We start from the raw sequence: 23769 nt of genomic DNA, 5'->3' as shown, positions 1-23769 counted from the left end.
AATACTAACCATTCTAATGTATCTTTTGTGGATTCAAGAAAAAAATTCAGTGATAGCACAATACAAAGATTCCAAAAGTGCTTGTATCTTGGACAATTTGAGCATCAAAACAAATAAGGACAGTAATGAATTTAGTCTATGAATAAAATGTGAATCCATGAGTCCATACTGACAACAGAAAGATAGATGGGTGAATGGGCAGAAGGATGGGTGGGTGGGTGGGAGGGTGGGTGGGTGAATAGAGAGATAGTAAAGGAGAAAAGGAGGGAGGAGGGGGGGGAAGACGAAGGGAAGGAGGGAGAGAGAGGCAAAGTGAGGTCACTTCCTTACAATATACTAAATGGCAACTGATAAATGTGGAGGAGTGGCAGAGCTGAGAAATCACCATTTTGCAACCGTCATAGTAAAGATCAGTTCAGGGAGGATTTTCAATGGAAGCTGAGTCTATGAGGGAGGGGGGAGGGGATATTGACATGGTCTTAAGCTATTTCCCCACAGACTACTAATTAGTTACAAGGGAAAAATAGTGACTGTACAGGGAAGAAACCAGACAGTACCTTGACTGGGTGATCAAACTTTACATCGCCACTGAGGGGCAGATGGCCACAGAGGAGAACACAGTGTTACCTGTGTAGGATATAACCAGGGACACATAATCTGAATCTAATCTTGAGGAAACATTAGCTGAACCCACACTGAAGAATTATATATATTCTTTAAAAATGTCATGTCATAAAAGACAAAGAAGAGCTGAGGAAGTGTTCCAGATAAAGGAAACTAAAGTCATAACAACTAACCGCAGTATGAGCTCCTGCCCTGGAGAAAAACAAAATGCTGCGTAAGGGTATTTATATGGGGACAACTGACAAAATTGGAACAGACAGCGCCATTTATATTAACTATCTTATCAATGTTAAATTTCCTGCGTATGATAACTATGGTTACATAAAAGAATATCCTTATTTTTAGAAAATATACACTGAAGTAAAAGAGCATGGTATATGCAACCTGTTCTCAAATGGTTCCGAAAAAATTAAACTTGTGTGTGTATCTGTGACTGTGATGTGCACACACACACACACACACACCCATACAGAGAAAGAATCATATAACTGTGGGAAAATGATAAAAATTCGTGCATCAGGCTAAAGGTCATACTGTTGTTCTTCACAGTATTCTTGAAACCTTCTTTAAGTTTTGCATTACTCCAAATAATGTTACAAAAACTTTCCAAGAAAAAATAAAGATGTATCCCAATGATATGCTCCAGGCTACTGTGTTAGAGAAACAAAACGTGGATCCAATGATAATCAAGATACTAATGCTGAAAGAGCACGTGAAGTGTTTGAATAAAATTGTACAATATAATGTGAGAGTGCAAAAAAGCAATACTGATTTTACCTATGTAAGTGAATAATATTAATAAATTAAGTATTATAAGTAGACATTGGACTATGTTTTTGCAGTCCTAAGAATTTATATTTTCAAATTCACCTTAAATTTGGGGGATAGATCTTCTCACTGGGCAAGCAAGGCATCCCCTTACATCAGGTATATATGAAACACAGAACTAACGTAGCTTGTTCCTACAAACCCCAACAAGCTGGTCCCTGTAAGAATAAGGGACATGAAGTTCTCATCACAACCAATGCTCCAACCCCACTACTGCCCCCATTGTCAACAGGGAACAATTTTAAGCCCATGAAAATGTTTAGTAATCACTGAACAGAATAATCACTGAAACCAAGTGTTCTACTTCTGCTCCATCGGGAAGCTTCCAGGATGAAGACATTTATCTAACCCAAAATCAACAGAAGGACATAAAAGCACAAAATCAGGAAAAATCTGGGAGAAGTAATATGTGCAGCCAAGAAAGCAGGAGTAGGAGACTAGGAGAAAAGCTACTCATTAAGGAAAACTATTTGCTATCTTGTCCCCCTAGCATTGCTGGCATGAATCAAGCCTGGGAGGGCACAGCCGCATCGGTCATAAAGCTTCCCCCAGGCCTAGGGCATGAATTTGAATCATCACTGAAAACTCCCTGTCACCAGCTTGTCTCTCCTGACATCGCACCAGTAAAGCAATGATGAGTCTTCTTCCTGGCTCTGGGAATGAGCTCTTGTTTCTACTTTTCATAAAATGTAAGTGTTGGGATGACTTGAGGAGAAGAGGGAAAGCACCATGGTTGTTTGGGCCTTGCTCAAACAAGTCTCAAATGAAAACAAAATCGCTAAATAGGAAATCCCACCAAAGGATATGATTGCTAATGGACAATTAGGTCTACCAGGCAAGATTTTCCCAAGTCTTCCATGCCAAAGGGATGTGTTTAAAGCTAAAATAAGGGGACAGGCACCTCAAGAGTCGAGAGACATGAGGGAGAAAAGAAGCACCACGGAACCTCAATGCATTCCTGTTACAAAGAAAACAGAACACGTCCCTTGGCTGTAGACAAGACTTGTGGACACCACCCTCCCCCTAGGAAACTGAACTATGAAAATACTCTCATTCCCCCAAACCTGTGTTTATAAAACTTTCGGCCAGGCACCACTGGACACACCCTTCACCTTGTGCACAAAAGCATGAGCACACCCCAAGCTGTTGGTGGCCACAGGCACTCACGTTTCTCCTGAACGTAGAGGTACCCTTCCATGGTGTAGGGACTGATGGTCTTGTGCTCAAGGGGATTCTCCTTCATTTTTTTCATCAGTGACTCCACTTCTGACCTGGTGCCTTCAAAGCGATTTCTTGTCTAGGATGAAAGGAATTATATTCAAATCAAAGAAATAAAAACCTCTTCCCACCTCTGACAATTCAGAACCTCAACCAATAGAATTCTTATATCTAAAAATCAGATAATTTAGTTCTAAAGTCAGCCATCTAAGAATTAGGCAAATATTCAAGAAGTTACTTTAGCCTTAAGGTCCTCTACCAGATTGTCTCTCAAACTCTAAGGACCATCAAAATCACATAAGAAACTTGGAGTAAATGTAAATGCCCAGGCCTCACTCCTAAAGATGAAATGAGTACCTCTGGACCCAGATATGTGTATTTGAAATGAGCATCCAAGGTGATTCTGCTCCACAGGAGGGCCTGGCCCCAGCTCACCTCAGGCCTGAGGGGCTCATCCTCCAGCTGCAGGCAATGTTGCTGGCTGATATCTCAGATGGTTCCCTCCTCCAAAGGGAGCTGCCTCACTGAGGGATACCCCCTTCCCCAGGGCAGCCTGTACCCACCCAATGACTAGTCTGGGGACAAAAGGGGCAGATCCCCTTGCTTCTATTCCCACAGCTCCAAAGGCCATCCCAGCTCCAGGGCACCAGGGCATGGACTGAGGCCTCTGCCTCAACTGCATCTCAGCTCAACCTCTCCTGCAGGGGCCTCACTCTCTCACAGGCATTTCTGCCAACACTGCTCCCTGTACACCTGCTACGTGTAAATCTCCACTTCCTTTGGCCCTCTGAGGAAGCCAGCCAAAGGGGAAGCCATGCTTTGTGAAACCTTTTCCCAGACTCTGCAACTTCCTGTTCTCTCAGAAGACTCAGAGAACCATGTCAGAGCGAGCTGCAGGCTTCCAAAAGCCATGCAATACAACCCACATGGATGCACTTGGTTTCTTTTCTCCATAGGATCCTCTAGAGCAGTGGTTCTCAACCTTCCTAATGCTGCGACCCTTTAATACAGTTCCTCATGTTGTGGTGACCCCCAACCATAAAATTATTTTTGTTGCTACTTCATAACTGTAATTTTGCTACTGTTATGAATCGTAATGTAAATATCTGATATGCAGGATGTATTTTCATTGTTACAAATTGAACATAATTAAAGCATAGTGATTAATCACAAAAACAGTATGTAATTATATATGTGTTTTCTGATGGTCTTAGGCGACCCCTGTGAAAGGGTCATTTGACCCCCAAAGGGGTCGCGACCCACAGGTTGAGAACCGCTGCTCTAGAGACAAAGACAATGTACATGCTAACATGGCCAGACGTAATTAAGAAGGGGGCTCGGGCCCCAGTAACTGCTAACCAAAGAGCCTTAGGCAGGATTCTGAGCACCGAGAGGCCCTGCTGTGTAAGCCACACTGACTTGGATTTTCTCTCAGCCTTACTAAGAGTTGAACAAGAGCACACCCTTTGAGCTAGAGGTCAGCATGTGTGCCCCACCCCCACTCCTAAACACACACACACACACACACACACTCACTCCAAGGTCTTCTGTGGCCAGGCAGCAAGATGCACAGAAGGGGGGCTAAAAAGGGCAGGGCAGGGCTGGGCTGGGCTGGGCTGGGCCAGGCCTTCCACTGCCAAAGGAAATCCTGACTCTGGTGCTACAGATTTAAAACATAATCAGCAGCAGCACTTCCGAAAACATAAATAGTGCTTTGAAATAATAGAGAATAGGATGATGTTCTAATCTGTGGCCACCAAGACCCTAGAAAAGCCTGCCCCCATCTGCCCTTTGAACCAAGCAAACCCCCGCCCTTTACCTGCATTCCATCCCAGATAAGTGCTCTCTATGCAACCAGACCCACAATTTGTTTTTTCCTTTCCTTAACCGAGGAAAGGAAGTCTGTCCCTTTGCCCACTCACGTTCTGTATGCTAATGGTCAGCTGCATCTTGAAGTCGCTGAAATCCTTGGCCAGTTCGTAACCATGGTGATAGAAAGTGAAGAGTCCTTGCAAGAATGCCAGTAGCTGCAATGAGGTAGAAAGGCAGAGTTCACCACATAAGTAGGCCAAGGACGTTATTATGTTGTTGTGTCTGAGTTCCCAACCCCGACTGAAAATCTAGAATAAAGTAATAAAATGGCTATCACTTACTGAGCACTATTTGTATTCCAGACACGGTAACTTTATGTGCACTGTCTCACTGAGCACTCACAGCAACCTATTAGGTAAGTACCACTGTTAGCTTCATTTTAATAATTAGGAGGTCAAGTAACTTGCCCCAAAACACGCAGCAAGTGGCAGCCAGGATTTGAAGCCAGATCTCCTTGATACCAACACCCAAGCTCTTACCCTGTGAGCCTCACCACCTCTTAAGATAAACATTCCGTCAGAAAAGTGAAGACCAGAGCTCCAAGTTAGTCTTTTCCTAATATGTTTGCAATACCAGGTTACGGTGCAGAAGCGTGTGGTTACAGTGATAACCAACAAGCAAGGGAGAAAAGGAAGCTGGTATGTTCTGAGTCTGAAGTCTAACAGGCAAAGTCACACCAAAAAAATCATCCAGGTCAGACTGCAGCTCAAGTGTGCTTCCCCACTTTCCCTCAACTATTCCAAAGTAAGCACCATGGGTTCCTTTATTAAAATACTCCCATGTTCCCACATTTTCAGGTACAAAGGTTTCCCTAAATTCTCATTTAAATTGCCTTGGGCTAAAGGTAAACCCATTCATTGTTTAGTCTTGTCTTTAGTGAAGAGTGCAAACATCTGTTCACTAAAATCTTATAAGAGGCCTTCATATACTTAAAAACTATTCATGTCCCTGCCCCGGGCCCCTGCCAGCCTTCCCTTCTCCAAGGGAATAAGCGTCCCTGTGGTCTCTTCTCGGAGCCTAGGTGTAAGCCTCACTGTTGTTAGGCTGCCCTGGCCCCTCCCCGAGTTCTACACACCTTGCCTCAGTTCCAAACCTCAATCTGAAAAAGGATTATAGTCAGAGCCTGAACGAGGTTTAGAGCAGTGGTTCTCAACCTTCTGGCCCTTTAAATACAGTTCCTCATGTTGTGACCCAACCATAAAATTATTTTCGTTGCTACTTCATAACTGTAATGTTGCTACTGTTATGAATCGTAATGTAAATATCTGATATGCAGGATGGTCTTAGGTGACCCCTGTGAAAGGGTCGTTCGACCGACAAAGGGGTCGCGACCCACAGGTTGAGAACTGCTGGTTTAGAAGAACCAGAACCTCACCTCTATCCTAGGCTCAGTGCTACTTCATTTGGGGACCATATCCATTCTAACTTGAACTTCAATGCTGACTCACATGTTCTAAATGGTCCACTCTGACCTCTCTGACCTGCCTCTACCACATGTTACATCAGACACAGCTGCTTTATTTTATGTTGTGTTTAGTTTTTCAGTCCCTAAACGAAGATACCTTTACTTATTAACTGTGGTCTCACTTATTTTCACCTGTCTCCTTTTCTAAGAGGCAGCCCTAATAATGGGGGAACTCATTCCACACCACTACTCTCCCACCATGCTTGTGACAGAAATGGAAAGCACCAAGGTATGTGCAACGCTAACTGAGATCAGAGGAAAGACCTGTCTTTGGGCTGAGCCACAGGCCCAGCCCAATTTATCAAAGATCTCCATACTGGGAAGTCAGACAAAATCCAGCTTACAACAATGTGGTACCTTAACTGCCCACTGCCACTGCCACTGCATCACCTATCCCCTGTGATCCTCACGGGAGGAAGGGCAGCGGACATTGCTGGGTCCTCTGGCTGTAAAAAAAAAATCATCTAGTGGCACCACAAACAGATCCCTAACCTAAGTCAATGAATGGGCGGTAAGTTACATAGAGTCACCAAAGACTAATGATAAACTGTTTCAAGGGTGACCAAAGCCTCTGGACTTACTCTACGTAAAATACTTTTTTGAGAAGGCCCATACTTTTCCTTCTAGATGGCTCCAGTAATATACAAGAAGGGGCTCAGATGACAAACCTAGTGTCGATTTTCACAATGAAAACTGTTCTAGCTCTTCCCTCCCTGCTGTCCTTGAATGCTGTGCCCATCACTTTTCCAAGGCACTGAGCTATTCCCTACAGGAGAATTAAGCAGAAGATAAGCAGCTAGTTCTAAGGTCATTCCTCCTATTAACTCTGATTTATCCTTCCCTTAAAGTCAACAAAGCCTCTCTTGCTCAGAGTAATTAAATATCTCAAACAGCTCACTAAGATGCCACCTGGGCACACACACAAGCATTCCGAAGGCAGAGTTACCTATATTCATTTTGGTCTTCACTTCCTTTGGTATCATGCCTGATCATCCATTTTTCTGTGGAAAGTGATTCCTTAGACATTGCCACCTTTGGCCCATTTTCCCTTCTTTCTCCCCGACGTAGCATCTTTTCTCTTTACCCCCACCTGCTGACATACCCTTCCAACAAACTGTATGAACCTTGAACCTATTACCCAGTGGAAAATGAAAGTCCATTCCGGGTGCCAGGCGAGGCCCGGAGAAAGGCTCTAGAGATGGAAAGATCTGTCTGCCTCAAAAAAATGTTTCTACTCAAACACACAGAGGAAGAGCTTGCTGCAGCCTCGCCTGCTTGTCAGACAAAAGAAGTCAGCATGGCCACCCAGGCTCCTCCCTGAATAGTCACAGCACAACCAAGGACCTGCCAATGAAGACCTTCCCCACCTCCCTTTGCCTGCATCTCCATCGTTGTGTTCCTCAGGAAATACCTGGTTTAAAAAAATCCATTCCTAGCTGACAACATTGATCTAATTTATTTATTTTTAAATAAGCAAAAACGTAACTCCTTCATTTTAGTGGGCTGCATCACTCTGGACTATCTGATTCCTTTAGGTTGTTTCCATTCATAGAATAGAGTTACTGTTAAGGGTTAAATTGTGTCCCCACCCCCTATTACCCCGCCCCTCCAGCCAAAAGATATGTTTAAGTCCTGAGTACCAGTCCCTCAAAATGTGATTTTATTTAGAAATGGGGTCTTTACAGAGGTAATCAAGTTAAAATAAAGCCATTAGGCCTTAATCTAAAATGACTGGTATCCTTACAAAAGGGACACAGAGAAATTGGATACAGAGAAACTCACAGGGAAGATGAGGGATAGGACAGATGTATCTACAATTCGAGGAATGATGAATACTGCCCGCAAACCACCAGAAAATGGGAAGAGGAAAGGAAGGATCATTTCCCTGCAGGTTTCAGAGGGAGCATGCCCTATTGACACCTTGACCTTAGACTTTTTGCCTTTTAAACTATGAGGCCTTTTAAACTATTCATACAACAAAGGACAGACAGTAGCGTGATGAAAAGCTGGGCTGGGCAGGCCATGTAACTGCCTTTAGCTCATCTTTTACAGGAGAACAATAATGCTACCTACACTGGGTTGTGTACACAGTGAGATCAGCTATGAAATGGGCTTAGATTAGCACACAAGTGCCAGCAGGAGATGCTCAGCAAGAGAGATAATCACACTGACGTGTTAGAAGATGCACTGTGCTAACAGGATCCAGGCCAGACTGGAGAAGGGGGAGGCCCAGGACAGGATGCAACAGACCAAAGAGAAAGAACGAAGACCTGCCATGGTGCAGGAGCAGTGAGAGATGATAGGAAGGCACAGCACCAACACTCAGGAGGTGGAACTCAAGAAGACACAGCGTCTGACACATGAGAATGAGTTCTCTGTAGCACTGGGTAACCTTCAATTATGAAAACTTGGGGAACAGACGGAGCAGGGCTTCACCTTCAGGAAGTCAGTACATCATAATCTGCGATCCAAATGTCCAGAACATTTAGTACCTCAACAAGAAAATGAAGGCTTCCAGGGTGCACACACACAAAAATATGTATGTATAGTTCAGACCCCAGAAGTCTGATTTTTCTTCCTTGGAACACTAAAATTTTGTTTCTTTTTCTGAAGGTCAATAACATCCTGGTACGTGAAGTTACTTTCTAATAAACAAACATAGTCAATGGGCATGGGAGCTCCTTGAGTGGTTAGAAGATTCCTTTTATTGCAACCAACTAAAACTATAAATATCAACCCCATTTACTAAATGTGACCTTGAAGAAGTAAATAAATGTACTTCCAGTCCTTCATCTGAACACAGATATAAAAATAGTACCTATCCTCCCAGACATTATAAGGACTGGATGACAATGTAGGTAATGTATGTGATATCGGCACAGGACACAATTTCAGCCAGTATCAATTGTTACTTCATGTTCTTTTGTACAATGTAGGCCAGTGGCTCAAACTTTAATATGCAGCAGAATCACCTAAAGGACTTACTAAAATACAGATTACTGGGCCCCACCTGCCAATTTTGAGCTTGGGTGGAGCCTGAGAATGTGTATATCTAAGACTTTGAGAACCACTGATCTTGCCAGTGGTATTTTCCTTCCATGAGTCTCTTCTCCCTCTTCTCCACAGCTCCTGAAGCCACTGGCCTGTCTGGAAGCTGGTGTATCACAAACAAGAAGAACTCCTGCAGAAAAGTGAAGGTTCAACATCTGCATCCTATACCCAGCCTCTCAACCGACCCATTTAACTTAATGTGGGCAAGTATCTTCAATCTAACATGAGACCAGAATTATTTTTTTCATTAGGTTTCCAGGTGCATCTGCAAACCACAGTGGTTTTCTACTCTTTCAATTGTTCTGGCACTTCTATACCATCCATCCTGTCCAATCTGGCACTAAACTGCCTGCTGCCTTGGCTACTCCTCTTCTGTATGCATCTTGCTTCCCCAGTGAGGCTGTGAGCTCTTCAGACACAGCTGCTGGGTCTTTAGCATTTCCTATGGTAATCAGTAAATAAATGCTTTTAGATTTACTAAAAAATAATGAACTAACTGCTCTAGCTGGTTTGGCTCAGTGGATAAGCGTCGGCCTGCGGACTGAGGGGTCCCAGGTTCGATTCCGGTCAAGGGCACATACCCGGGTTGCAGGCTCAATCTTCAGTAGGGGGCATGCAGGAGGCAGCCGATCAATGATTCTCATCATTGATGTTTCCATCTCTCTCTCTCTCTCTCTTCCTTCCTCTCTGAAATCAATAAAAATACATTTTTAAAAAATAAAAATAAATATTAACTAGATGCTAATTAACTACTATACAATAAAATTGGGTGCTAATTAGGTTAGCTCTGTTCTAAGCATCTTACATGGACAAACTCAGTTAATCCTCATAACATCTTTATATGGTTAATGTGGTATTATTGACCCATTTTGCAGATGAGGGAACTGAGGCTCAGAGTAACAAATAACTTCCCCCAAGAAAACACAGCTAGAAAATGGCTGAGTTGGGATTTAAATCTAGGCAGTCTGGCTTTAGAGCCCTTAACGACAATGCTATACTGCCTCTCAAAAGACTCAAGACACTGATATACTACAACAGAATGCCAGGACATAGAAGGATAAAACCTTATAGATTTCTTGGGGGTGGGGGAGACAAACAAACAGGAAAAGGAGGAAGAGAAGGAGAAGAAGGAGGAAAGGAGGAGGAAGAGGAGGAAAGCCCACCTAAATCAGCAGACTCACCCAGCTGAGCCTAACCTAGATTGGATAAACCCTACAGAAATATAAAAAGTAAATGCCTATTCTTATATGAGGTTTTTGTGGTTATTTGTCAACCAGCAAAAGCTAAAAGATACAATATCTGATTCACTAGGAATACCTACTGAGAGATCAAAGTGAACAAAAAACCTCAGCTCAAAAATGTAGGATGGGCCTATTAAATTGCAACTCATCCAAATTGGGCAACTATGGAGTAATATTAATCAGCATATTATACATAACATAAGGATGATTAGAATCACACTGTGTGTTTTTTTCCCCCACTAGAAATTCTAGTAAAAGCAAATAAAAATGCCAAAGGCAAATTCTGAGACAGCATTTTCATTCCTGCCAACCACAGGAAACAGTCTTTGGTAAACCACTGATTGAAAGCCTGGCTTTCACACCTCTGTGCCGTAAGCAGGGAAACCGACAAGCCCGCTTTCTCCGCCAGGTGGCTTCTCCCACCTGGCACACCCACTGTGGCAGAGACCACTGCTAGATAGGAAGCTGGCTCTAAAGTTTCCAATATTCAGATAAGAAGACTAAAGTAATTAAGGGTTTTTAAAACTTTGCCAGACAAGGTGGCCACAAGTGAAATTCCAGTATAGTAAAAGATGTCAGCATCAAATCCCAAAGCCATCTGGAGCCTTGAAAAAACTATCAGCAAGTCTACATGCATAAAAAGCATCCCAAAAGTTTATAAATTAGACACGGGGTACAAAACACTCTTTACTAAAAAAAATAGTCACTTTCTTTCAGTTTCTTATCGTTTTATTCTTATTTGCTTAAGAGAATCACTCTTTCTTAACTCTAGGTCAATAAGAATCTTATGTGGATAGAGATCTTATGTGGGTCTAAATCAGAAGCTGCATTTTGACTGAAAAATGCAAGGTCTGAAAGTTTTGAGTTGAGACCCTTATGATCTTCTGGTGTTTCTATGAAGCCTTCTGAACAGTGCCAGGGCAGGGTGGGGGCAGCTCCATGCATGTAACTACAACCACGATGGGGTGGCCTAAACCAAAGCCAGACTTGTTCCCATACTACAACCTTTCGTGGCCACGGAGACACTGCCCAAGTACACATCCCATCACGGTGCACCCAGGGACTCTGGTTATAACAAATAGAGTGAGAAATCACATTAGAAAGCATCATGTAATGTATCAGTGGAATGAAGAGGTGCTTTGAACACAGGAGGCAAAAGAGAAAAGTCTGTACATTCTCCTATTTCCTGGGTTACTACTACCTTTGGATTATCTGAGGGAGAGGGGAAGGTGGGAGGGAGGAGGAAAGTGTAATCACTATTGATTGGCAAGATGAAAACTCCACTCTTCCCTTATTGTCACTAATTCCACCTGCAAACCAGATAGGACCACCCAGGGTGGCTAGAGGAATGCACTACCACCGTACCTGGAGTTGAATGGGAATGACCACAGGAAAAACCCAGGGAGGCCAGACTGAGAAAGCTCGGTTCTTAACCAGAAGGCCCAGCATCAGGGCTGGGCAATCTCTCCATCAACAGCTTAGATCGTTTGCCACCTAAGTAGCTGGAATAAGGGATGGGGATAAAAGTATGGAAACACCACCAACAAAGAGCATCTACTTACAGGCTCCACGAACTCAAACATCTTCCTCTCTTGGACTTCCTGCACCTTGAAGACATACTCCAGGGATACTTCATAGAAATGCTGCCGGACCAGGTCCACTTGACTGTCTGCCTACACATAGGATGAAATTTCAGAGAAAAATCAAGTCACCTTCCAAGGAGAACATTCAACAAGCAGGCCAGAAAAATCTCTGAAGATAGCTTTAAAAAACAAATCAAACAGAAATAAGAATAATGATAATGGTTAGCTGAGCACTTAACTTTGTGCCAGGCGCTGTGCCCATACCTATACATATGTTACCTTATTCAAACCTCATTAATTCTAGTTATTTAATACTCATGAAATTCCTGAAAAGAAGATATTATCTTTATCTCTAATTTACAAGAGGAAAGTGAAGGACAGGGCAGAGCTGGGACTTCTGTCCTGGTTGATGTGCCTCCAAGGCTCTTGATCGTCTCTGAACCACTAGGCAGTACGGCCTCCCTACACTGACTTCCCTGACTATCCCACAGCCCTGATGTCCTCTCAGCCACTGAGAGTGCAACTGAGAAAAGGGTCATTCTGACAATCGGCAAAGTGCTTCCTGCAGTCAGGCAGGATGAAGGAGCCAGAAGAAAAGTCCTCTGAGAAAAACAGCAGCGCCCAGCATCAGGCAGAGTGCTGGCAGTGCCAATGCCTGGGCTGGAGCTGCAGCACCATTCTTTTCTAGCTGGTGAGACGGGCTCAAGTCCGTGGTCCTCTCTGGGTCTCTTACCCACACCTGGAGGGTGGAAATGGAAATATCTGCCCTTGCTCTGAGCAGATCTGTTTCAAAGATAAAATGAGCTAAAGGATGAAAACAAACTGAAAACCAGGAAGTGTTCTGTTATTATCAGCAGGGACGTCAGAAGAGATGGGTTTCCATCCCTGCTCCTACCCTAAACCAGCCACATCATCTCCAGCAGTTACGCGCCTCTCCTAACTGCTCTCCCCGCTTTCATTCTCAATCCCTCCCTCCCCTTCCAATCCAGAATACCTTCCCTAAAATCTAAATCAGATGTTCTCACAGCCCCTTCAATGCCTTCCTCTAGCCTCCACCATGGTCTGCAAGACCCAGTGTGACCTGCCCACCCGTCCCACTTTACCTCCTCCCACCCCGACCCACCCTCACTGTCCTCCAGCCACTCTGGGCTCCTCGTTGCCCTCCAGCACTCCAAATCTCCGTCTTGTCTCGCAACTTTTGCACTTGGTGTCCGTTCTGCCTGGAAAGCTCTTCCCCTTGATAAATATCCTTTTTTTTAACTACAGTGCACAATAAGAAATACCTTTGGCATTATTACCTAATAAATATCTATAATAATAAAAGCACAATGTGCTAATTAGACCAGACCTTCTGCATGACCTTCCGGACAAAGCCGGGGCTGCGAGGGAAGCCTGGGTACCAGGTGCCTGCCAGCGGCCAGAGGAAAGCCCGGGTCCGGGATGCCAGAGTGAAGCTGGTGCCGGCAGCCAGGGGAAGGAAGGCCTACTCTTGCACGAATTTCATGCATTGGGCCTCTAGTACATTTATAACTAAATACAAAACACTTCCATATTTTTCATTCTGTCCCAGCCTACTCTACTCTATTTCATGACCCAGTCATTCAGGTTCCACAATTATGGACCACTACCCCAACTTTTCCCTTAGCTCACGCCTTCTCATCCTTCTGGTCTCCATTCAAGTGTTACCTCTTCAGAGCAGCCTTTATTGATGACACTATTTTAGATGGGTTACCTCAGGGAGCCTCCATCTTCTCTCCCACTTTATTTCCTTATTACTATGTAACATTATTATTTATTCCTCTCGTTCCTTGTGTACTGACAACTGGGATATAAAGTTGTAAGAGCAAAGACCTTGTGTCATTTTCTATTTTTCTATCCCAGTTCCCTGAGGGATGCCTGACCCATAGTAAAACATTCAGTAGACACTTAAGGAATGAATGAATTGATCTCTATGAGGCCATCAGGACCCAGCTCTCAGAACAGACACGTAACTGAATGTGATTCCAAAGGAAAAGGGAGAAAAAAATCCCATATGGAATGGTATGTGTCTCCTGCCAATGTCCCCACTCATCTGGGCCATAGAATTCACCACATCCTTAGCTCCCCCTGCAATGGAATTGTAAGCCAGGATTCCAACCCATCCAGCAAGCCACTCAAGACAGTTTCCCTGCCTGTTACTTGAGAAACTAAATCTACCAGTTTGTCTGAGACCCACCAAACCATTCTGTGCTTCCTGGAAAAGAGACATTCTCCTAGAACAGCGGTTCTCAACCTGTGGGTCACCAACCTGGGGGTCGAACGACCCTTTCACAGGGGTCGCCTAAGACCATCAGAAAACACATATATAATTACATGTTGTTTTTGTGATTAATCACTATGCTTTAATTATGTTCAATTTGTAACAATGAAAATATATCCTACATATCAGATATTTACATTACGATTCATAACAGTAGCAAAATTACAGTTATAAAGTAGCAACGAAAATAATTTTATGGTTGGGGGTCACCACAACATGAGGAACTGTATTAAAGGGTCGCAGCATTAGGAAGGTTGAGAACCACTGTCCTAGAAGGTAAGTTCCATGAAGGCAGGTCGCTCATTTCAGCCCCACAATTTACCCAATGCCTGAATAGACTTCTTTCACAGAAGTGTGCAATGACCATCTATTGAACAAAACTGTCTTTGAAGTAGCTTCTGAACCGCTAAAGAATACACTGATTTTTAAAAAGTCATCCACTAGATGGCAGCAGTGTCATTCCACATTCCTGCCTTATAATTTCACCCACCAGGGCTAGGGATGGGCTAGCATTTATAAGTATTGGTTTCAGAGCCCTGCAATCAGGGAACAGTTCTGGATAATCAAAGGAAATAGATTTCATTAAATGTGTATTAGGTGTTTAATAATGATCCTAAAAATTGATTTTTATATAAACATGAAGTATCACTAAATAGCTGGAAGACCTTGAGCAAACCACTAGACTTCTACAAGAAACTCAGTTCCTTCAAAGGTAAGTTCAGGAGGCTCAACCAGAGGACCACCAACGTCCCTCCATCTGGCCAGTCCTAGTTGCTTGACACATGTTAATGACAATGGCAGGTAGGCAGCAGAGCACCATCCCTCTCTCCTAAGACAGAGAGAGACGCAGAAGAGCTTACTGCGTTAAAGGAAAGGGCTCCACAGTCAGGAGCCAGGGTTCAAATCCTCGCTGACCAGCTACAGGCAAACTAGTAAACGTCTCAGAGCCTCTGCTTTCTTATGTGTAAAATAATGGGAATAAATCTGTACCACATAGGGTGGCTATGAGGAGTTGAAAAGATTCCATGTAAAATGCTCAATACAGTACCTGACACATGAATATGCATTCAACATTTGCACTGGCCAGGGCTCACGAGAAAGACCTTTAGCCCACCCCTTGCCCTCGGTGTACTCAGAAAGTATGAATGGGTAACAGACAAGAACACAAAGGACTGAACAAAGAGCATAATGAAAAAATATCCACAGAGACATATACTGGCAAAGCCTGCGCTACAGACTGAGTGCTGGTGCCCTCCCCCGGCAATTCCTATGTGAAACCTAATCCCAATGCGATGGCGCCTGGAGGTGGGGCTTTTGGGGTGATTATGTCATGCGGGTGAAGTCCTCATGAATGGGATTACTGCCCTTATTAAAGAGACCTGGAGAGCTCCCTTACCCCTTCGGACCATGTGAGGACATAGCAGGAAGACAGCTATCTGTACACCAGGAAGCAGGCCTCACCAGACACCAAATCTGCCAGCACCTTAATCTTGGACTTCCCAACCTCCCGAACAGAGAGAAATAAGTTTATGTTGCTTAAAAGCCACCCAGGCTATAGTATTCTGATATAGCAGCTCCAACAGATGAGGGCAGTCAAGAGGAACACCATTCAGCCCTGACCAGCGTGACTCAGTTGGTTGGAGCGTCATCCCATGCACCAGAAGGTTGAAGGTTCAATTCCAGGTCAGGGCACATACCTATGTTGCAGGTTTCGATCCCCAGTCAGGGAGCATATGGGAGGCAATCGATCAATGTAGCTCTACCCCCCAACCTTGCTCCTTCTTCCTTCTCTAAAATCAATTTTTTTAAAAAAAATTTATAAAGAAAAAAGAAATTACCATTCAATTTGGGAACAGGGGATGAAAAACAGGTCAGTCATAGGGATAATTCTCTATATTTGTGTAGCAGCTATAATTTGTCTTCTCATACATGAAGTAGGCAGGATAGGTATTTCATGAGTATTTTACAAAGGGACTACAGCTCAGCGAGATGAGTACTTGTCCCAGGACAGAACCTAAGTGGAACTATATATTTATCCTGTAGAATCAAATATCCTGGGGTATCATCTAGTGCCCATATCCCTACGTGGAGTTGTGAATAGCCTTTATATAACATGCATGAAAATAAGCATTTCTTTAGCTTTCTCTGTCACATTTGATTTACCCAAATAGCTGTGCTATTTAAGAATCACCTCCTCATTCATTTGCTTTTACAGTTTGCACCAATTACTCAATTGCTGTTGGTTGGTTGGCCAGAACTGGTCTGCAAAGTCCACTATAAACACTAGTGGCTGGAGATGGTGCTGAGTTCTCATGGTCATTCAAACAATTGGTTTAAATACCCAAGCAAGGGGTCCTGAGAACCACACATCCCTAACCGAGGATGTCTAACAAATCCTGGTTGGGAGGGGTTCAGACTCCACTGTCGCCTGAGTTGTCTTCATCTTTCAACTTTTGACCCTATCATCTTCATATGAACTTTCACTTCATAAAAGTACTGACATGCTATTTACTAAAAAAAAAAAAAAAAAAAAAGGGAATTTAAGAAAGAGGGCTAGCTTGAAAACCATAGCTGCTCTTTACGTTACTTGAGAAAGGTCAGCAAATTGTTAAGAGTTAAATAAAATGACATTCGTGTAGCCAGAAGCCAGATTTGGAGTTTTACTGTGACTGTCTCCCAGAAATGCAAACTCCCTGGCCATGTAAACCTCCATGAACAAAATAAACATGGTCACTGTGCCAGGACCGCAAACTGGCTTTTCTTCCCAAGTGAACTACTCTTTAAAAAGACCCCATGCAAATCCAGAAAGACTAGGGGCAGGTCAGAGAATTGACTTTTTTCAAACAAGGTTACCAAACCACAAACCATATGAGTGATAATAAAGTCATGCTTAAAAAAAAAATAAATAGATTTTTTAAATTAATATTATGGGAGAAGGGCCAAAGCATTTCAGATGCTAACATTTCAAATCACTGACATAGGCATAAAGTCAAAGGTGACGTACTAGTAATAGAGTATAGAATCAAGGTCAAGGGGGAGAAAAACAGGAAAAGAGACTTCAGTTTGCGAGGCAGAAGTACATTCTAGTGATTAGGGCTCCCCAACAAGGAAGAGGGTGATCTTGACCAGCAGCATGTTCCTCTGCCCCTGACAGGCTGGACAGCCACCAAAGGGGGTGGTGTGGGTGGGATGATAGAAAGGCCATCCAGGCATCAGATCAAGCTCCTGGTTTCCGAGGGCTCTTCCAAACCTAGGACTTCCTGGCAAAGAGTAACCAGTACATACCCCAGCACCATGTAAAATTAAACAGTTTATTCAGAATACTAGTACAATTTCTTACCTCCTGAAGCTGAGATTCTTTCTTTTTGGAAGACAAATTCAAGTGTTTTTCTAAGATTCCACAATACTTCTCTGTCTCCTTGTCATACTTCTTTTTGGCTTCCTGGTAGAAAGAGAAAAAGATTAAAATGTTGCATGAACAAAGCAAGCTGGGTCAACCTTTCTGCTCATCTTCATGGCTTCATTATTCCCTCAGACACAGCACAAGAGCAGACAACCCCACTCCTACTCTTCAGGTAATACCCATTAAATCAAGCAACCGCCCATCAACAGCCTGAGAGCTTTGAGTGTCTATCACTGAGGCACCGCCACAGTGCCAGAAACAAGGTAAACACCAGTATTTCATAGAGACAAAGCCAGGACTCCACAGTCTAAGAACTTCAATTGTGAAATAGAAATTTCTAGTTTCTAACTCACAAGGAGGTTCAAAGCCAGATGAAGGAGGGAAGTTACCTGTGAAGATAATCTCAAAGTAGAAGATCTACTTACAGCTTAAATGGGACAAGTCTAGACTGATGGAGATCCAGCTTTAATAGTGTTCAAAAAGTACTTATTGTAGAGAATCAAATATCCCTTGATGCAATAATATCACAATCAGGTCTGTACGCTGAAGAATAACTCAAAACCAAGAAGGCATTATAATCTCCACAAATGTGTCCATCGCAGCATCATTAATCACAGGAGACACACATACACAGAGAAAGAGAACGAGAACGAGAACGAGAACGAGAGAAAGAGAACGAGAACGAGAGGGAGAGAGAGAGGGAGAGGGAGAGGGAGAGGGAGAGGGAGAGGGAGAGGGAGAGGGAGAGGGAGAGGGAGAGGGAGAGGGAGAGGGAGAGGGAGAGGGAGAGGGAGAGGGAGAGGGAGAGGGAGAGGGAGAGGGAGAGGGAGAGGGAGAGGGAGAGGGCGCAACAGTGGCAGTAACATTACTGCCCAAGGTTAAGATTTGGGATAACTGAAGTATAGAACATCCTACATATACAACTGGGAAGGCAAGGCATTTATATGGAAAATTTCTCACCACAGAATGAAAAGCAATAATAGCATGATATAAATTTGGTACATCCTATATTGAGTGTATATACCTAGAGCAGTGATGGCGAACCTATGACACGCGTGTCAGCGGTGACACGTGAACTCATTTTTTTCGTTGATTTTTCTTTGTTAAATGGCATTTAAATATATAAAATAAATATCAAAAATATAAGTCTTTGTTTTACTATGGTTGCAAATATCAAAAAATTTCTATATGTGACACGGCACCAGAGTTAAGTTAGGGTTTTTCAAAATGCTGACACGCAGAGCTCAAAAGGTTCGCCATCACTGACCTAGAGACAAAGATTAGATGGGAAGATTCCAAAATGAAAATACTTGAGGTTAGGCAATGGAATAATGCATGCTTTTGCCCCTCCATTTAGGATATTTTTATTGTCCTATATTAATTGCTTTTAAAATGAAAAATAATGTAAATATCATAATACACATAATAATCCCTGCAATCCCACCACATGCTTGAGTCAGTGAGGATCTATCTTTATCTCCCATTTACAGATGAGAAAAACTTAGACCCAGGGACATTAACTTGTAAAAAGCTGCAGAGAGTGACAGAGCTGGGATTCGAGCCCAGGACAAGCTGCCTCCAAAGCCCACGTCTCAACCACACTTGAGACACACTGTCTCAGGCGTCTCTTCCTTCTATATCCCAATGGGGATGGGTGGGAGAAGGTTGGCACCGGCCTGCTAACCAGGATCAAATTTACTAACTCCATGCATCGTTCTTGCTTTTAAAGTATGTGGAGCCCACAGAGGATTTTTCTGCAACTCCAAGGCCTCTAACAGATGAAAATTTTTTGCAGCCAGATAAGAAAACTCAGAGACATCGCTATTCATTTAATAAAAATATAACACGAAACCACCCTGTGTTGGGCTCTTTTAGGCACTGAAATACAAGACAGCAGCAGTCCCTGCCCTCATGGTGAGGATGGTCCAGGAGAAGAAACACAGCCACTGAACAAGTGAACAGCATACTTATAGACTGCCACAGTGCTGGGAAGGAAATGAACAGGGTTCAGGCACAGAGATTCTGCAGGTAGGGTGCTCAGAAGAGGCCCCACTGGGGAGGAGAGGTGGAAGCTGAGACCTGCTGATACCGTGAGGGGCCAAGTGGAGGCTTCCAGAGCAGGAGAGCAGTAAGTGCTCCGGACAGAACACAGCCAAAGTGGCACAAAAGTCACCAAGAAGCTGTCACCTGAAGCCCCGACAAGCTCCTCTGGTGTCAGACACCATTTATCTGGTGCAGAGCAAACCTCTAGGCCTCACAAATTGAGCAGAATGATCATCTATTCAATTTTAGCTGACGCGTACCCATTTCTACAAATCTGAATTTTGCTTAAAAGGCTATTTACATACAAGAAAAATGAAACATGCAGAAGCAAATGAAGAAAAGCCCAAGGAGACATTACTCCTTCAAATTTGAGAGGTACAGGCAAGACACTTGACTCAAGCAACCTTCTCCTTCATAGAAACCAGTGACTCTGAGCTGTGGCTCTATGTCCCAGTTAATGCTCACTTAGCCACTCCACCAGCCCTACCAGACATCCCAGACAGGAGAACCCTGTGCCAGGATAGTGCAGCTAACCAGAGGTGAGAAAAGGCTGGGAACATGAGTCACTGGAATCCCATGACTTTCTGGCAACTTGAGCCTCCACATTCCATGTTCAAGAGGACAGCCAAAGTGAAAGAGAAAGAGACGCAGTGCTGTCCAAGCCACAACAAGACCTCTGGGGGAATTAACACTAAGATTTACGTAATGCTTTTAAGATGGGAGAGTGGTATTACTCAGTTACTCGGGCACAGGACGGTGTTCACTTTCCAGGGCATCCACGGTGGTGGCTAAGGGGATGAAGGACAGAGTAGGATCCTACAGTCCCAGCTCTGTATGGATTTACTCTAAACAAACCACTGCCCCTCTGCAGGACGTGGTATACTAGATGTTATCTGTACACTGAGGGTGACTGCATGAGCTAATTCCTCAGGTTCCTCGTTCAGCTCAAAGACTGACTAATAAAATAAGGATAAGGACACCCACCTCCTCATAGGATTGTTAGGACTAACTGAGATAAACCATGTACAGTGCTTAGCAGAGTACCAGGCACATGCAGTGTGTAGTAAATCTCAGTGATGCTGACCAAGATGGTGGTAGCCGTGGTGGCGATGGCAATGATGAGGTCCAGCATCTAAACCAACCTCCTTCTTATGGGGAACACCACCTGCTTCCCATGGCCCATGGCCCAGGATGCTAACCCTTCATAGAACACTTGGAGGCTGCATTTTACTTATATCTCTGTGCCTGATGTCTTTCTCCCCAGCCACACCACGAGCACAGAACCACACCTGTGCTTATCCTCTACCAGACGCCAGTGGATAGCACAGGGCCAGGCACACAGCAGGCTCTCATTCATTTTGTTAATGAATCAGCTATGTGTATGGAATATAATAACTAACATCAATAACTATATGACAGACACTGTTCTAAGCACTTTATATGAGTTCCCACATTTCTCCCTTGTAATAACTGTGAGGTAAGTACTATTGTGATCCCTGCTTTAGAGCTCAGGACATGGGCATGGAGCAGTAACCTCCTCAAGTTTACATCCAAATGGCAGAATGAGAGTTGGACTCAAGCAACCTAGCTCAAGTGTCCACACCTAACCACTGCTCACCAATGTCTATTCTACTTTCACTGGAGAGCACAGCTAGGGCTGCAGGAAAAATAAGCTCCCCCAAACTCAGAACTCTAAACGTTGTAGGGCATGGTCACACCGAGCTGCAGGGTGGCACCTACCCGAGAAGCCACACTGGCCCAAGAAAGCCCAGGAGCCCACCTCCCTAGCAGCCTTCACACCCACACTCTAACTGCAGTGTCTTGCAAGTAGCAACAGCTTGTTACAGCAACGGAAGCAGCACCAGAGGGGACAAGAGGAGGAAGGGTAATTTTAACATCACACAGGCAGAGTTCAGAAACTTGAACTTAGCCACTAAACAGCCTTCGCTGGATCGTAACTGTTCTTAAACCTTCTCTCTAGATCACCTCGTACAGGGTTTGTTGTTTCTTCACTACCTCTGAAATGTATGGAGGGGTAGAGAGGAACAGATATACTGAAAGAAAGAAACGACAAAGGAGGAGCGATGAGCAATCATCCCCAACATCACCACATTATTCTTCATCAGAAATGACAGAATGGAATGTGTATGCGCAGAAACGTGTTTTGGTGAGCAACCATTTTTCTTAAAATTTTTAATTCTCGTATTTCTCACCATTATAGCCCCCACCCCCACCACCCAACCTGGAAAAGTACCTGGTCCTGTCGTTCTGATCAATGCTATTAACCCAAAGGGAGCCCCACACAGGCTTCCGCTCCTCCCCCGTGCTAACTGATAAACCTTCAAACCAGCGCCTAGAGGAGAGGCCAGAGTGAGAGGCGGCTGTGCTCAGAGCGAGAAGTGACTATTGGAAAGATGACTCAGTGCACAGGTCCGCGCTGCCTCCGCCGCAAAGCTCTTCAGAGCCTCCGGAGCCGCTGCCACGTGTCTTCAGGAGTGGGAGGCACAGGCCCCAAAGCCACTAAAGAGAAGTTGCTCACTGGGCCTGCGTCAGCGAGGACAGGGGAGGAACACTCCCCTGGAACACTGGGTTTGCTCAGTCTTGGACAAAATCCTAATGAAAGACATCCCTTTAAATTAGGCATTCCTTAATCTCTGATACAAAAACCAATAATCGCCCTAACCTGTTTGGCTCAGTGGATAGAGCGTCGGCCTGCAGACTCAAGGGTCCCAGGTTCGATTCCGGTCAAGGGCATGTGCCTTGGCTGCGGGCACATCCCCAGTAGTGGATGTGCAGGAGGCGGCTGATTGATGTTTCTCTCTCCTTGATATTTCTGACTCTATCCCTCTCCCTTCCTCTCTGTAAAAAATCAATAAAATATATTTTAAAAGAAAAAAAAACCAATAATCAACAAATTCTTCATAAATGTAAACTGTAAAATTGGTAGAAAAGTGCTGTAGAATTGGGAGAAAAATATTTGTCGTGGTTCCTCCTTCAAAGAATGACTGAACTGAGCATCATCCCAGGCCTTGATATATTCATTTTTAGAAAGCAGATGCACTTGGGGGTTGGGGGAAAGGGGAGAAAACCCCATTTCTTACATTTCAGCTATCCATTTCCCACCTACAGGCACCTCTCAAGACCATTTCACAACTGAGTCAAATCCATAAAACAGATCAGAGTGTGATGCTACCCAAAACACCCTGCAGGTGGTGCAAGGGACTGCAGCTAAAGGACACAGTTTGGAAAAGCAAGAAGAAAATCTGGAAAATCCTCCTACTTTCATTGAATCCAATGAAAACATCTTCCCTGCAGGTGGTCTCTAACACTCTACTGAAGGTCAAACTAGCTAGGGCTTCTAGTGATTTCTCACAGAGCGAGAAACCCGGGAGAATCCACCTCTTAAACATGAACAAGGCTCCCTTTGCGGTCTTCCAGTAACACAATAGAAGCAGCCAAGTTTGGGCTACAGTCCCACCAAGCCAGTGACAACAAATGGTGACCTCTGGGCTGTAGCAGTCCCACTTTCTGACATGCACAATGTGTAATATATATATTTTTAATTATTTGCCAACATTTTTTTTTGGAAACCAGGCTATTTCATATAAAACTCTGACTTTTTAGTTTCTCTTTAAAAATGTAAAGGTCTAGCGAGAAAACTCACTTGCACACACAGCCAAAGTGAGCTAAGAACAGTGTGCCACAACCACAGGGCCCAATCTGTCACCCATGTTCTAGGTTCCAAGTCCTGGACCTCACAATAAATATAATCAATCCTATGTTGTCCAAGCACATAGGTATCTAGCTCCTAACACAAAGGAGGCATGGTTTCTACCTTTTGGACAATTTATGAACTAGCGCAGGGTGATTAGATAACAAAATACTAGAATGACTGCTCTGGGGATGAGCACACAAACTGTCTTCAGACACTTGTGAAGAACTAGGTTCCAGGCTTATCCGCCCAAGATTTTCTGAAGAAGTTGTGTTTTTCCAGACCTCCCGCCCTAAAATCCAAGAAGAAGAATTGGAAATTTCTCACCTTGGCAGCCCCAATCTGCTCCTTCCGAAACTTCTCCAAGGGCGTGATGAGCACGTCACTGGCATTCTCAATCTGGCAGGGGGAGACGCAAGAGCAGTATCAG

The 23769-nt window shown here is 43.9% G+C and overlaps 1 protein-coding gene across 3 annotated transcripts in view; it reads right to left on the bottom strand.

The window, feature by feature from the left end:
• ARHGAP26 (Rho GTPase activating protein 26) overlaps positions 1 to 23769 on the bottom strand; it is a 413435-nt gene that overhangs the window by 277959 nt on the left and 111707 nt on the right. For all 3 annotated transcript variants that reach the window (XM_081091772.1, XM_081091773.1, XM_081091774.1), the window contains exons 4-8: positions 23667 to 23738; positions 17522 to 17623; positions 11862 to 11972; positions 4593 to 4697; positions 2620 to 2749 (exon numbers count right to left, since the gene is read on the bottom strand). In XM_081091772.1, coding sequence (XP_080947898.1) covers positions 2620 to 2749; positions 4593 to 4697; positions 11862 to 11972; positions 17522 to 17623; positions 23667 to 23738 — 520 coding nt within the window. The remainder of the gene's footprint in view (positions 1 to 2619; positions 2750 to 4592; positions 4698 to 11861; positions 11973 to 17521; positions 17624 to 23666; positions 23739 to 23769) is intronic.

This window comes from Myotis nattereri, assembly GCF_964212035.1.
Source record: "Myotis nattereri genome assembly, chromosome: 5".
In the NCBI taxonomy this organism is placed as follows: Eukaryota; Metazoa; Chordata; class Mammalia; order Chiroptera; family Vespertilionidae; genus Myotis; species Myotis nattereri.
Note: the sequence above shows the minus strand (reverse complement) of the source record. Positions and strands in the feature narration are given on the sequence as shown.